This window comes from Nanorana parkeri, unplaced genomic scaffold, assembly GCF_000935625.1.
Source record: "Nanorana parkeri isolate BGI_ZX_2015 unplaced genomic scaffold, ASM93562v1 scaffold1515, whole genome shotgun sequence".
NCBI lineage: Eukaryota > Metazoa > Chordata > Amphibia > Anura > Dicroglossidae > Nanorana > Nanorana parkeri.
The window spans coordinates 252,151-267,417 of NW_017307783.1; the positions used below are offsets into that span (position 1 = coordinate 252,151).

The window sequence follows — 15,267 nt, forward strand, 5'->3', positions numbered from 1 at the left end:
GGAACGTGAAGCTGTTTTTGGCGCAGATCCGCCCCGCGTTCTATAGAGCCTCTTTCTTGGCGATGACGGTGCGCGGCACGAGGGGGGCGGAGCCTACGGTGGGGGCGCCGATCTTATAATCGTCGTTCCCGGCGCTGCCCGGAGGGGAGGATACGGAGGTTTTTGGAGAAGCTGAAGAAAGAAAAAAATGACTTTTTACATGTTTAGTTTTGATACAAATGTAACAAGTTGATGAATGTTTCAAAATAAACTAGAGGAGAGAGGAGGAGCCAGAGGAGGGGGCGGGGGGCTGTACAGAGCTTCCTGACTACATCACAGCACTCCTGATACAAGCAGTGGGCGGGCTCTTGGGAGGAGTTATGCAAATATCAAGATGCCTTGGTGGGTGGGTGTCAGTCTGGAGGAGTGGGCGTTCCTAGACAGGCTGTATTTGCATAGGTAACGCCCACATGTGATGCTGAGCCCCCCAGGATTGAAAGAACTGTAGTCCAATGAATGAAAGGGGGCGGGGCCAGTCAAGCTGGGGAGGAAAGTACTAGATGATGCTGGACGTCCTCCAGCCAGGAAATGAGCAGTATCACAGGAAGCAGATTATTAAGGCCTAAAGTGACCGGGAATTATGTCCAGGCCCAGGCTGGGTGCAGCTGAGTGCAGGTAATGGGCCCCGTCCATGGCGGCTCCTGAAACACAAAGGACACAACTGAACCCCATTGCTTTGCTGTTTCATATTTCTTTATTATTGTATTCCACCCCCCTAGTGGTCATTATTATTCTGCAGCCTGCGTCACTTCGGGGGAGATTTTCTTCCACTTCCTGTCCTGCGGGCACAACAGGAAGTGGGGAAAATTCCTTCATGGGTAGATGTCACCGGGAGAGGTGTCCCCATTGGAAGATTGGGGTCACTCGGCCGATTTTTAGGGGTGACCTTGCCACTCATCGAGTGAATTGGTGGCTTTGGCCCAATGGAAGAAGGAAGCAGCCGCCGTACCTCCCAGCAGCATCTCCTGCAGCAGGCTGTCGATCTTGGCCATCCCGAGGAGCTTGGCGAATTGGACCTGCTCGATCATTTGCCAGGTGATGCTCTGCAGGGGCGGGAGGAGGAGGAGGATGTCGCTGAACCGCCCCCGCGAGTCGTACTGACGGTCGTTGATGTAATCCTCCAGGTTCACCTGCACCTGGAAACGCATGTTCTTCACTTTGCTGGCGTCCATCAGTCCCTTGCAATCTACGGGGAGCCGGGAGGATCAAAATACCAGATTAACATTCATGTCGTGTCACTCTATATAAAGGTGGAAGAGCTGAAACATTGTAGTGTATGGAAACTTCTGGATTTCCAGTGACCCCTGTGACTAGTGACCCCAGTGTCTTCAGTGACCCCTGTGACTAGTGACCCCAGTGTCTCCAATGACCCCTGTGACTCCAGTGTCTTCAGTGACTCCAGTGTCTTCAGTGACCCCTGTGACTTCAGTGACCCCAGTGTCTCCAATGACCCCTGTGACTCCAGTGTCTTCAGTGACTCCAGTGTCTTCAGTGACCCCTGTGAGTCCAGTGACCCCTGTGTCTTCAGTGACCCCTGTGACTAGTGACCCCTGTGTCTTCAGTGACCCCTGTGTCTTCAGTGACCCCTGTGACTTCAGTGACCCCTGTGTCTACAGACTCCCCTGTCTCCAGTGACCCCTGTGTCCTCCTCTGTCTCCAGTGACACCCTGTGCTCATGTGACTTTAGTGACCCCTGTGTCTTCAGTGACCCCTGTGTCTTCAGTGACCCCTGTGTCTTCAGTGACCCCTGTGACTAGTGACTCCTGTGTCTTCAGTGACTCCAGTGTCTTCAGTGACCCCTGTGACTCCAGTGACCCCTGTGTCTTCAGTGACCCCTGTGACTAGTGACTCCTGTGTCTTCTGTGACCTCAGTGACTCCAGTGTCTTAAGTGACCCCAGTGACTCCAGTGTCTTCAAGGACCCCTGTGTCTTAAGTGACCCCAGTGTCTTCTGTGACCCCAGTGTCTTCTGTGACCCCAGTGACTTCTGTGACCTCAGTGACTCCAGTGTCTTCAGTGACCCCTGTGACTCCAGTGACCCCAATGACGCAAGTGACTCAAGTGAGTGCAGGGGTTGCACTCATGTGTCTCCACTCAGCCTCAGGTGCACTCCTGTGTTCCCTCCCTCTCTGGATTTGGACCCATGACCTGACAGAGCCCCTCCCCCAATATAACATAATATCCTTCATGTGCTATAACAAGTCCTCCTGATCGGTACATTTCCAGGCTGAGAGTTCGGAGAATTCTGCTATATTGTTGTTTTGCTGCTGAGCAGCTGGCAGAGGGCACCGAGAATCAGGCCTCTGATTGGCTACAATCCATGACGGGAAGTTACTGGTCTCTTTTTGGGTGCAGTATCTAGCAGAGCGGAATGGTTTGAACATTTCTTTCATTGTTTCCTTCTATAAAATGATCAGAATTTGTATCATCCCGCCGCCATTTTATGAGCCAATTCAGAAGTTAAAGGAGAACTATGAGGTCAGGGCTTTCCCCCATAGTTCTCCTCAGGGTCACGGGAGAACACAAACTAGCGTCCTCCCGTCACCCTCGGCTCAGTATATAGCAGGCTGCAGCTCGCGGTATACTGAGACGCCGCAGCCGGGACGGATATCCCGACATTTCTGTCTGGATCCACCCAGTGACGGTATGCGTTCGCTCACCTCCCGATCTACTGAGCCGACCTGTGACAGTCTCATTGTCACAGGTCGGCTAGAACTATGAGGAGGAGGGGAAATCACCCCCCTCATAGTTCTCCTGTAAAGTGCCTTTTTTAAATTCGCAGACATATCACACGGCCACCAGATGGCGCTGAGGAGCATGAGACATAAATACTCTTCCTGTGCTCCTCGGCGCCATCTGGTGGCCATAACCCCGTATTACATCACATTACATTCCACCTGCCTCTATTCACACAGAATGAACGTTCACAGAGGTGTGCGGGGTGAAAGGTGAAAGGCTCTGCACGTTGTGTGGCGTGTAGTAATAGGAAAGACTCCTCCACGGCACGGGTCGCCGCTTTCTTCTCACCGGGGTCAAAGAAGATGACGGCTTTCAGGCAGGCGTACTCGTTCTCGTCGATCTGGATCTCCCGCAGCGGTTTCACCAGCTCGTCCAGTATTCGCACCGCCACGCGGGCGATCTCCAGCTCCGGGCACTGCATGGGGATGATGAAGTCGTTGCCTGGTGGGGGGAGGAGGGAGGAGGGGGAGGAGTCACCGGCTATAATAATATATATATATATAATGTATATCACACTTTATATACACAGAAGCCGCACACAAAACTCTATCATCTTCACACCGGAGTCAGAATTCCCTGTGACTATGTCACTGCCGTTCCAAGGAAACTGCACAGAGCTTGAATCCAGACTACAGGCATCCCCTGTAACGGGAGCTTCTCTCTCGGGTAAGAAGCTAATGGCTCATTCACGCGCCCATCCAGAGGCCGGCTCCCGGGAGGGACAGACGCAGGGAGCCATGCGTGCCGTCCTCCTGCACATTCCAATGGGAGGGCACGGCTGCATGCAACACCATGCCAACCTGCATTGGCCCATCCGTGCTGGTCTGGGTGCCGAGTGTCTGCCTGGCTTTGCCTAGGCTGAGATGATGTCATCAGTCTGCTGCAGGCAGGAGGAAGCAAGCTGCACAGGCCCCGGGAGTGCCCCCGATTATTCTGCGTCTGATGATACAAGCATGGCTCATTATTTGGCCTTACCGAGCAGCAGGAAGTCTTTGTACGGAAGGGAGCGTTTGGCGACCCCCAGGAGGAGATGGGCCCCGGCGTGTGCTCGTAGTAGCGCCACCTGCGGGCAGAGAGAGGAAGTGGGAAGGTTTATTGCAGAGAACACAGACAGGAAGTAGCGGAGTCTTTATTCCAGTGATTGTCTAGTGTTGGGTAGTGAGGGATTGGACCCTCTGTCATGTTTTACTGCATCCGGAGACCCCGCCAGGTAGGTGCACCCTCCATGCGTCCTGGTGACCCCGTATGGGAAGTCTAAAATGTTACAGTTGTCACCAGATCTGCAACGGGGGCACCTGTTCCAGTGACAACAAAGAAGGACGTTCCCCCCACTTTGGAGAGATTTCCCCCCTCACTTCCTGTTGTGTCTCCCACTTGCAAGTCATGTGACCCGTCCCAGTATCCACAGCACAGGAGCAGGTAAGAATGAGTGCTTGCTGATACCCCGGAGCTGAGCACAGAGCCCCCCCCCAGGCAAAGTGTAAGCAGGTCACATGACCTGGTGGAGGTGGTCACATGACCTGGTGGAGGTGGTCACATGACCTGGTGGAGGTCAGTTATCATCACTCGGGTCACCTGGTCATCCAGAGGCAGCTCGCAGAAGGCCGGGATGTGCTTCGCCCACTCCACCAGCAGGAGGAGCTGTTGCTTCATCGACTCGCAGACGTCACCGATGGTCGCGACTTTCTTCATGGCGATGTCACCGATGTGGGCGGGGCTGAGAGGAGAAAACTGGGAGGGGCAAGAAAGAAAATTAGGTCAGCCCCTAAAAAACTGATATTTCAATCATGAATGGAGGGGAGGGGCGTTCATCCTCCTATAACAGAATGCTGCTTAAAGGCGCACTCTGCTGCATGACCCTCTCCTGTAGCATGTTCCTAGTCTCTGACCCTCTCCTGTAGCATGTTCCTAGTCTCTGACCCTCTCCTGTAGCATGTTCCTAGTCTCTGACCATCTTCTGTAGCATGTTCCTAGTCTATGACCTTCTCCTGTAGCATGTTCCTAGTCTCTGACCTTCTCCTGTAGCATGTTCCTAGTCTCTGACCTTCTCCTGTAGCATGTTCCTAGTCTCTGACCTTCTCCTGTAGCATGTTCCTAGTCTCTGACCTTCTCCTGTAGCATGTTCCTAGTCTCTGACCTTCTCCTGTAGCATGTTCCTAGTCTCTGACCTTCTCCTGTAGCATGTTCCTAGTCTCTGACCTTCTCCTGTAGCATGTTCCTAGTCTCTGACCTTCTCCTGTAGCATGTTCCTAGTCTCTGACCTTCTCCTGTAGCATGTTCCTAGTCTCTGACCTTCTCCTGTAGCATGTTCCTAGTCTCTGACCTTCTCCTGTAGCATGTTCCTAGTCTCTGACCTTCTCCTGTAGCATGTTCCTAGTCTCTGACCTTCTCCTGTAGCATGTTCCTAGTCTCTGACCTTCTCCTGTAGCATGTTCCTAGTCTCTGACCTTCTCCTGTAGCATGTTCCTAGTCTCTGACCTTCTCCTGTAGCATGTTCCTAGTCTCTGACCTTCTCCTGTAGCATGTTCCTAGTCTCTGACCTTCTCCTGTAGCATGTTCCTAGTCTCTGACCTTCTCCTGTAGCATGTTCCTAGTCTCTGACCTTCTCCTGTAGCATGTTCCTAGTCTCTGACCTTCTCCTGTAGCATGTTCCTAGTCTCTGACCTTCTCCTGTAGCATGTTCCTAGTCTCTGACCTTCTCCTGTAGCATGTTCCTAGTCTCTGACCTTCTCCTGTAGCATGTTCCTAGTCTCTGACCTTCTCCTGTAGCATGTTCCTAGTCTCTGACCTTCTCCTGTAGCATGTTCCTAGTCTCTGACCTTCTCCTGTAGCATGTTCCTAGTCTCTGACCTTCTCCTGTAGCATGTTCCTAGTCTCTGACCTTCTCCTGTAGCATGTTCCTAGTCTCTGACCTTCTCCTGTAGCATGTTCCTAGTCTCTGACCTTCTCCTGTAGCATGTTCCTAGTCTCTGACCTTCTCCTGTAGCATGTTCCTAGTCTCTGACCTTCTCCTGTAGCATGTTCCTAGTCTCTGACCTTCTCCTGTAGCATGTTCCTAGTCTCTGACCTTCTCCTGTAGCATGTTCCTAGTCTCTGACCTTCTCCTGTAGCATGTTCCTAGTCTCTGACCTTCTCCTGTAGCATGTTCCTAGTCTCTGACCTTCTCCTGTAGCATGTTCCTAGTCTCTGACCTTCTCCTGTAGCATGTTCCTAGTCTCTGACCTTCTCCTGTAGCATGTTCCTAGTCTCTGACCTTCTCCTGTAGCATGTTCCTAGTCTCTGACCTTCTCCTGTAGCATGTTCCTAGTCTCTGACCTTCTCCTGTAGCATGTTCCTAGTCTCTGACCTTCTCCTGTAGCATGTTCCTAGTCTCTGACCTTCTCCTGTAGCATGTTCCTAGTCTCTGACCTTCTCCTGTAGCATGTTCCTAGTCTCTGACCTTCTCCTGTAGCATGTTCCTAGTCTCTGACCTTCTCCTGTAGCATGTTCCTAGTCTCTGACCTTCTCCTGTAGCATGTTCCTAGTCTCTGACCTTCTCCTGTAGCATGTTCCTAGTCTCTGACCTTCTCCTGTAGCATGTTCCTAGTCTCTGACCTTCTCCTGTAGCATGTTCCTAGTCTCTGACCTTCTCCTGTAGCATGTTCCTAGTCTCTGACCTTCTCCTGTAGCATGTTCCTAGTCTCTGACCTTCTCCTGTAGCATGTTCCTAGTCTCTGACCTTCTCCTGTAGCATGTTCCTAGTCTCTGACCTTCTCCTGTAGCATGTTCCTAGTCTCTGACCTTCTCCTGTAGCATGTTCCTAGTCTCTGACCTTCTCCTGTAGCATGTTCCTAGTCTCTGACCTTCTCCTGTAGCATGTTCCTAGTCTCTGACCTTCTCCTGTAGCATGTTCCTAGTCTCTGACCCTCTCCTGTAGTATGTTCCTATCTATGACTATCTCTTGTAGCATGTTCCCAGTCTATGACCCTCTTGGTGATGGGCGCTAACAGAGAGAGGAGGGGATGTCACCTGGCGGGATGAGGAATGCCGCCGGGTCCCCTCTTCTCTCGAGCAGGTCCTTGACCTAGTGTCCAACTTTTCAGAGGGGGGGGGGGTGACACCAAAGTGGCTGTCAGTCATTTTGGTGTCACCCCTCTAATGGTGTCACACGGGTGTGGGCCGCACCACCCACGTGAGGCCACTGGTATGAAAGGAGCCGACATTAATATAGAACACCCGACACCTTCACAAAGTCTGTGCGGTCACATTGTTTGATGGCACAAGGTCAGGTAAAGCCTCTACATGCCTTCTAGTTTGCTACCACTAGATGCCGCTGTGTGACCGGCATTGTACAGATCAGAGACACAGAGTCCCCGTCACTGACAGACTGCAGAACATTGCAGAGTAGAGTATTCCAGGAGAGGAGAGTTATAGAAGAAGGAGCAGAGTCCTCCAGCAGAGTATCTCAGGAGAGAAGAGTTATAGAGGAAGGAGCAGAGTCCTCCAGCAGAGCAGAGTCTACAGTTGATGTTCCACTTTAATATCCTGAAAAAAGAAGCCAATCAGGTTTCGGCGTCGGTTGACATTAAAAGTCACATGGTACAGCTCACCTGATGCGTCATGGCTTCCGCCTGTGTCAAAATACTGATGGATAGGGATCCGTTGTCCTCGTAGCTGTTCCTGCGCATGCTGATCCGGTCCCGCTCATTCTGCACTGCTGTAACGAGAAGAGGGATCTCTGTGATCTCTGTTTAGTGGCAGAGTTTGCTCTAGCTCAGGGAAATGAATTGCTGGGAGGGTCAGATGTTGGGTGGATCTGTCATTGTGTGCGATTGCTGCTTTGTTGTCCAGGCGCAGGACGGTCCTATGGTCCTGATGTGAGCAGTGGGGCCCCCTCTTGGTGGTTCTATGGTTCTGATGTGAGCAGTGGAGCCCCCTCTTGGTGGTCCTATGGTTCTGATGTGAGCAGTGGGGCCCCCTCTTGGTGGTCCTATGGTTCTGATGTGAGCAGTGGAGCCCCCTCTTGGTGGTTCTATGGTTCTGATGTGAGCAGTGGAGCCCCCTCTTGGTGGTCCTATGGGCCTGATGAGCAGTGGAGCCCCCTCTTGGTGGTTCTATGGGCCTGATGAGCAGTGGAGCCCCCTTTTGGTGGTTCTATGGTCCTGATGTGAGCAGTGGGGCCCCCTCTTGGTGGTTTTATGGGCCTGATGAGCAGTGGAGCCCCCTCTTGGTGGTCCTATGGTCCAGATGTGAGCAGTGGAGCCCCCTCTTGGTTGTTTTATGGTCCAGATGTGAGCAGTGGAGCCCCCTCTTGGTGGTTTTATGGTCCAGATGTGAGCAGTGGAGCCCCCTCTTGGTGGTTTTATGGTCATAGAACAGGCCGACCAATCAATACAATTCTGACTTCAAAGAGCCACGGGAAGCGGGTGAAAGGTCTGACCCTCCTCAGCTAATATTGACCGCCAGATAACCTCACGTGACCTTGGGATCGGCAGGAAGGGTTCACCCGCCGCACACAGGACATCAGTTCTATCAGACAGGAAGTGAGGGAAGATGTGTATATCACGGGGACACCGGCGCTGTCGGAGGTCCCGGACGGGTACTCACCCTCTTTCTTCATTCCCGCTCGAAAACATTTGCGCAGCCGGCAGTAGCGGCATTGGTTCCTCTTGTCTTTGTCCACAACGCATTGCCGGCTGAACCTGAGGAGGAAACAGAGACAGGTTACCTGCAATGTGCGGTGACAACAAGATTCCAGAGACCTCCTCACACTGGTCTCTGACCATCTCCTGTATAGTGTCTGCAGTCTCTGACCAGCTCCTGTATCATGCCCCCAGTCTCTGACCATCTCCTGTACTATGTCTGCAGTCTCTGACCATCTCCTGTACTATGTCTGCAGTCTCTGACCATCTCCTGTACTATGTCTGCAGTTTCTGACCATCTCCTGTACTATGTCTGCAGTTTCTGACCATCTCCTGTATTATGTCTGCAGTCTCTGACCATCTCCTGTATTATGTCTGCAGTCTCTGACCATCTCCTGTACTATGTCTGCAGTCTCTGACCATCTCCTGTACTATGTCTGCAGTCTCTGACCATCTCCTGTATTGTCTGCAGTCTCTGACCATCTCCTGTACTATGTCTGCAGTCTCTGACCATCTCCTGTACTATGTCTGCAGTCTCTGACCATCTCCTGTATAGTGTCTGTAGTCTCTGACCATCTCCTGTAGCGTGTCTGCAGTCTCTGACCATCTCCTGTATAGTGTCTGCAGTCTCTGACCATCTCCTGTAGCGTGTCTGCAGTCTCTGACCATCTCCTGTACAATGTCTGCAGTCTCTGACCATCTCCTGTACAATGTCTGCAGTCTCTGACCATCTCCTGTACTAAGTCTGCAGTCTCTGACCATCTCCTGTACCATGTCTGCAGTCTCTGACCATCTCCTGTAGCGTGTCTGCAGTCTCTGACCATCTCCTGTACAATGTCTGCAGTCTCTGACCATCTCCTGTACCATGACTGCAGTCTCTGACCATCTCATGTACTATGTCTGCAGTCTTTAGCAAACACTTATTATACAATAGAAGAATGTGTGTCATGTATACAATGTTTCTCTTTCATTATATTGATATTTTGGGACATTTATATCTCTATCACAACCTCAGTACAGCAGGGGAGGGATTTGGTGATGGAAAGGGGCGGAGCATAGCGCATATGGTGGTCGCTCGGCTCTGATTGTATCACGATTAGTGAATTTCCATCCACGCTGCCGCCTGCTCGTCCCCTATAGAGTTCTGTGTCCCCGATCCCTGAAATCAAAGGAACGAGCCGCCAAACTTTCCCACAACCCTCTGACCCGCGGCGTCCAGAATTCCGAAAAATAATCTCAAATGACGGGAACGATAATAAAAAATAACGACGGAATAGAGAGAGGTCAGAGGAGGAGCCTGTGAGAGTGCAGCCAAGCCTGAGAGTGCAACCAAACCTGAGAGCGTAGCCAAGCCTGAGAGCGCGACCAAACCTGAGAGCGCAACCAAACCTGAGAGCGCAGCCAAGCCTGAGAGCGCAACCAAGCCTGAGAGCGCATCCAAACCTGAGAGCGCAACCAAGCCTGAGAGCGCAGCCAAACCTGAGAGCGCAACCAAATATGAGAGAGCAATCAAGCCTGAGAGCGCAATCAAGCCTGAGAGCGCAGGCAAGCCTGAGAGAGCAACCAAACCTGAGAGCGCAACCAAGCCTGAGAGCGCAACCAAACCTGAGAGCGCAACCAAGCCTGAGAGCGCAACCAAACCTGAGAGCGCAGCCAGGCCTGATAGCGCAACCAAACCTGAGAGCGCAACCGCTTGACAGACAATCTGTTCACATTTAAAGGGAATTTAGAGTTTTATTAGATAAACATGAAAAGAGTTCAGTAAGACGCCTGAAGCCCTAATACACGCAGTGGGAGGAGTTATGCAAATATCAAAATGTCTTGATGGATGGGTGTCAGTCTGGAAGAGGGGGCGTTCCTAGGTGGGTTGTATTTGCATGCGGACCACCCTAGGTAACGCCCCCATGTGATGCTGATCCTCCGTGATTGGAAGAACTGAAATTCAATTAATGAAAGGGGGCGGGGCCAGGGACAGTCAGGTTTGGGAGGGAAGAGCTAGATGACGCTGACCATCCTCCAGTCAGGAAATGAGGCGGAGCGCTCTCTGACTTGCTGCAGCTTCTAATGCACATTGTGAGTAACTCCCAGTGTACAGTGACATCAGAGGAAGAAGGGAGGAGCCGGGACCACTTTAGGACGGAGGTCAGATAGAAGACTGAAGGGAAGGACGGAGGTCAGATAGAAGACTGAAGGGAAGGACGGAGGTCAGACAGAAGACTGAAGGGAAGGACGGATGTCAGATAGAAGACTGAAGGGGAGGACGGAGGTCAGATAGAAGACTGAAGGGAAGGACGGAGGTCAGATAGAAGACTGAAGGGGAGGACGGAGGTCAGATATGAGACTGGAGGGGAGGTCAGATTTTAGGGTCCCCGCGGACAGCCCCCATCCCCCGCGCGGCGTCTTACCTGCAGGCGTACATGTGATTCTTGCGCACGCTCCTCCGGAAGAACCCTTTGCAGCCGTCGCAGCTGGAGGCGCCGTAGTGCTTTCCGGTGGCGCGGTCCCCGCAGATGGAGCAGTACGATCCGACGCCATTGCTGAGCACGCCCGGGCTCGCCGACTCCACCGCAATCATCTCTGCAGGACACAAGGGAACAATGTGATTGGCTGACCCCGAAACTGGAGAACATTGACGGCGGAAATCTCAACTTTGTACGATGAGCGCACACACAGCGAGACGTCCTGATTGGACGATCGGTTCAGCCGTGTAAGTGACGGATACAATCACATGACTGATCACAAAAATAACAAAAAACAGCTTTTGCTGCAATATTCACCTTCAAGCCAAAGACAACCACGCAGTACTGTTCTCTGCCACTAGATGTCCTCAGTCTGATGGCCAGCATCATTCAACCCACTTCCTATGAGCCCAGATCCTCCTAGACCCGCCCCTAGACCGTGATTGGACAGTAAAAGAAGAAGGATCTGTGCAGTAATCCAGCGTGACACTTGGAGCTTCCTGTAATAAAGACCGCTCACTGCTGCTCTCTCTCCTTGTGCAGGGTGACTGGTCTTGTCTCCGCCCCCTCCTGTAATAAAGACCGCTCACTGCTACTCTCTCCCTGTGCCGGGTGACTGGTCTTGTCTCCGCCCCCTCCTGTAATAAAGACAGCTCACTGCTACTCTCTCCCTGTGCCGGGTGACTGGTCTTGTCTCCGCCCCCTCCTGTAATAAAGACAGCTCACTGCTACTCTCTCTCTTTGTGCAGGGTGACTGGTCTTGTCTCTGCCCACTCCTGTAGGTGGTGGGGCCTACTGGACCCCTCCCACTGCTCTGCTCTCTGCACAGACTATGTACAGCGCAATGTCACTGCTACTTTTAGATAATATCTGGGTATAGTGAGGCATTTGGTGCACAGACGTTGGATTTTTATCCTGTGAGGCTCTTGATGAGTATGGAAGTTGTGTCCCCGGAGTTCAGCTTTAGGATTTGATGTGACCGTCCCTCACGTGTTGTCACGCCTCATTCTGGGTCGTCCTGATCTGCCGCGGTGAGAACTTGTCCTGGTTCCAGTTACTTGTTACTATTAAATTATAACCGTCGTAAAATGTGACTAATGGTACCAAAGGTCCCGTCATATAACTCGGTGTCATGAGGCCGCCCGACAGATTTCCCAGAATCCCCGGCTATGAACACCGGGCTAAGGAATGGAAATGTTTAAAAGTGAACCCGTCATCATCTTCACATGTATATACCCCGGACATGTCACAGTATACAGAGGCGGGATCATCGTTCAGAGAAGCTCCGCCTTTTATCATTAGTAAGCCGTCCTTGTCCTCCAGTCAGTGACTGTGCCTAGGCTGAGATGATGTCACCAGTCTGCTGCAGGCGTTTCCTCAGTCTCCCCTCCCCCAGTGATCAGACTGCAACATTGTTTATAAACAATGTTACTTTGTATCTCTCTATCTCCCTCTGATCAATGTTTATAAACAATGTTACTTTGTATCTCTCTATCTCCCTCTGATCAATGTTTATAAACAATGTTACTTTGTATCTCTCTATCTCCCTCTGATCAATGTTTATAAACAATGTTACTTTGTATCTCTCTATCTCCCTCTGATCAATGTTTATAAACAATGTTACTTTGTATCTCTCTATCTCCCTCTGATCAATGTTTATAAACAATGTTACTTTGTATCTCTCTATCTCCCTCTGATCAATGTTTATAAACAATGTTACTTTGTATCTCTCTATCTCCCTCTGATCAATGTTTATAAACAATGTTACTTTGTATCTCTCTATCTCCCTCTGATCAATGTTTATAAACAATGTTACTTTGTATCTCTCTATCTCCCTCTGATCAATGTTTATAAACAATGTTACTTTGTATCTCTCTATCTCCCTCTGATCAATGTTTATAAACAATGTTACTTTGTATCTCTCTATCTCCCTCTGATCAATGTTTATAAACAATGTTACTTTGTATCTCTCTATCTCCCTCTGATCAATGTTTATAAACAATGTTACTTTGTATCTCTCTATCTCCCTCTGATCAATGTTTATAAACAATGTTACTTTGTATCTCTCTATCTCCCTCTGATCAATGTTTATAAACAATGTTACTTTGTATCTCTCTATCTCCCTCTGATCAATGTTTATAAACAATGTTACTTTGTATCTCTCTATCTCCCTCTGATCAATGTTTATAAACAATGTTACTTTGTATCTCTCTATCTCCCTCTGATCAATGTTTATAAACAATGTTACTTTGTATCTCTCTGGGAGTCATGCCTGTAACTGGCAGTCTTGCAATGCCTCATGGGACTTGTAGTTCCACAACAGCTGGAGTTGCCCTCCCCCCGCCTGGTTTCTGATCTATGGATACACACGTATGTACAGTATATGTTGGTCCCGGTGTATCCTGACAGTGGGCGTGTTCCGTGTTCCTCATTAGATACACTTTAATAAAATGATTATAAATTGTTACAGATTCCATCGTATGATCTTCACGTGTCTTCTCTTCTCCCCCTAAACAAACACGCGTGTTCTCCCGGCATGATGATGGTATCAGGAGATACGGTCACTCATTAACCGCACAGCAAATAGCACAAATCTGACCCCGCTGTGTACATTCCATCATATGACAACAAATTGTTTTTCTCTTATTGTTTTATCACTGCAGAGGCCTCCGTCCTGCACATCGCCGGGGAAGATGGCCGGCAGACATGCCGCGCCGCACTTCATGTAATAACATATGACCGCCATTGTACCCCTCGCTGTACAAGATAATGAGCATCACTCTGCTGCTGCCACACGAGCAAGGGGAGGAGCCACAGCCGGGATTATTGAGAGCTCCTCCCCCTGTGTCCCTGAATCCAACATGAATCCTCCGCCTGACCTATATGGAAGAGGACCTGTCATCACATATCTGTTTTCATGTCAAATGCAGCAAACTAAGAAATGTGTCATTGTAACACTTCCTGGTGTTTATTACCTCTGTACTCCCCCATTGCCTTCATCTGCTTTTCTCCAGAAGGACAGCACCATCTTTGTTCAGGCATCATCCGGGGTCACCGTCTACTTCCGGGACTGAGATGCCGACTCAGAGATGACACAATCATGTAAATCCCGATGTCTGTGCAGTTCTTGGCTGTGTTCACAAATGTCTGATACAGATCAGCCCCCTGCTGCAGACTCTCACCTTGTGACTGGATACAAGGTTACAACGTTCCAGTCTGATCACTGGGGGGAGGGGAGACTGAGGAAATGCTTCCTCCTGCCTGCAGCAGACTGATCACTGGGGGAGGGGAGACTGAGGAAATGCTTCCTTCTGCCTGCAGCAGACTGTATCCGGCAGTTGGAGGGGTGACATGAAAACCCGGATTGTCCCTAAAACTCTATTTGCGTGTTTAGGTCACGTGGCGACTTGTCGCGGATCCCGAACACATAACACGCGGCGACGGCGGGCTCCTGGGAGAGCGGAACGTCCCCTATGAATGGAGCGATTCATCCGACACCGCTCGGCCAGCACAGCGATCTCCATCAATATTTGCTGTTTGGCTCCGGTGACAACTCCCGCATTCATCGCCCTCGTTCTTCACCCCTCAGAGGAAACATTGTCCCCGAAATGTCTACAGAGACGGGAAGGAGTGAAGCCGGGGACACCGCGGGGACTGCACATGCAAATCAGCGACTTCTCATCACTTCCTGTCTCGGTGGTCACGAGAACGAGAAAAGCCGAATCTTCCCCCCAACCAGAGCAATACAATCCTCATCCCAAAATACCCGCCAGAGATACACCATGAGCCCGGGTCTCTATCTTCAGTCATGTGACTCTACAGTCAGGCTGGAGAGGAAAGTGCTAGATGATGCTGGACGTTCTCCAGCCAGGAGATGAGGTGGGCTCTATCTGACTTGCTGCAGCTTCTAATGCACATTGTGAGAATCTCCCGGTGTGCAGTGATATCCGAGGAAGAGGAGAGGAGCCGGGGACCACTGTGCAAGACTGAAGGGGAGGACGGAGGTCAGATAGAAGAGTGCGATCATCCCTATGTGTAGCAGGGTGCGGGTGCGCTCATCCCTATGTGTAGCACGGTGCGGGTGTGCTCCTCCCTATGTGTAGCAGGGTGCGGGTGTGCTCCTCCCTATGTGTAGCACGGTGCGGGTGCGCTCATCCCTATGTGTAGCAGGGTGCTCCTTACTGACGCAAAAAGGACGCATCCATTTGCACGGCGGGATTCGGCGATACAAAGCATCAGAGAATAGAACATTCATTCATAGAGATCTACAGAGGACCTGAAGCAGGGCGGGGCAATCTCCGGCTGGAGTGGAACTACAAGTCCCATGAGGCATTGCAGGATTCTCACTGCCACAGGCATGACTCCCAGAGGCATGATGGGATTTAAAGCTTACGTAAGGGGTGACAGCCA

At 50.9% G+C, this 15,267-nt stretch overlaps 1 protein-coding gene across 1 annotated transcript in view; it reads right to left on the reverse strand.

The window, feature by feature from the left end:
* Positions 1-40: 40 nt before the first annotated feature.
* Positions 41-15,267, reverse strand: part of LOC108798594 (hepatocyte nuclear factor 4-beta-like) — an 18,005-nt gene continuing 2,778 nt past the window's right edge. Inside the window, exons 2-10 of the mRNA XM_018570355.1 lie at positions 10,804-10,975; positions 8,364-8,458; positions 7,367-7,473; positions 4,353-4,508; positions 3,753-3,840; positions 3,066-3,218; positions 989-1,225; positions 602-680; positions 41-191 (exon numbers count right to left, since the gene is read on the reverse strand). Coding sequence (XP_018425857.1) covers positions 41-191; positions 602-680; positions 989-1,225; positions 3,066-3,218; positions 3,753-3,840; positions 4,353-4,508; positions 7,367-7,473; positions 8,364-8,458; positions 10,804-10,975 — 1,238 coding nt within the window. The remainder of the gene's footprint in view (positions 192-601; positions 681-988; positions 1,226-3,065; positions 3,219-3,752; positions 3,841-4,352; positions 4,509-7,366; positions 7,474-8,363; positions 8,459-10,803; positions 10,976-15,267) is intronic.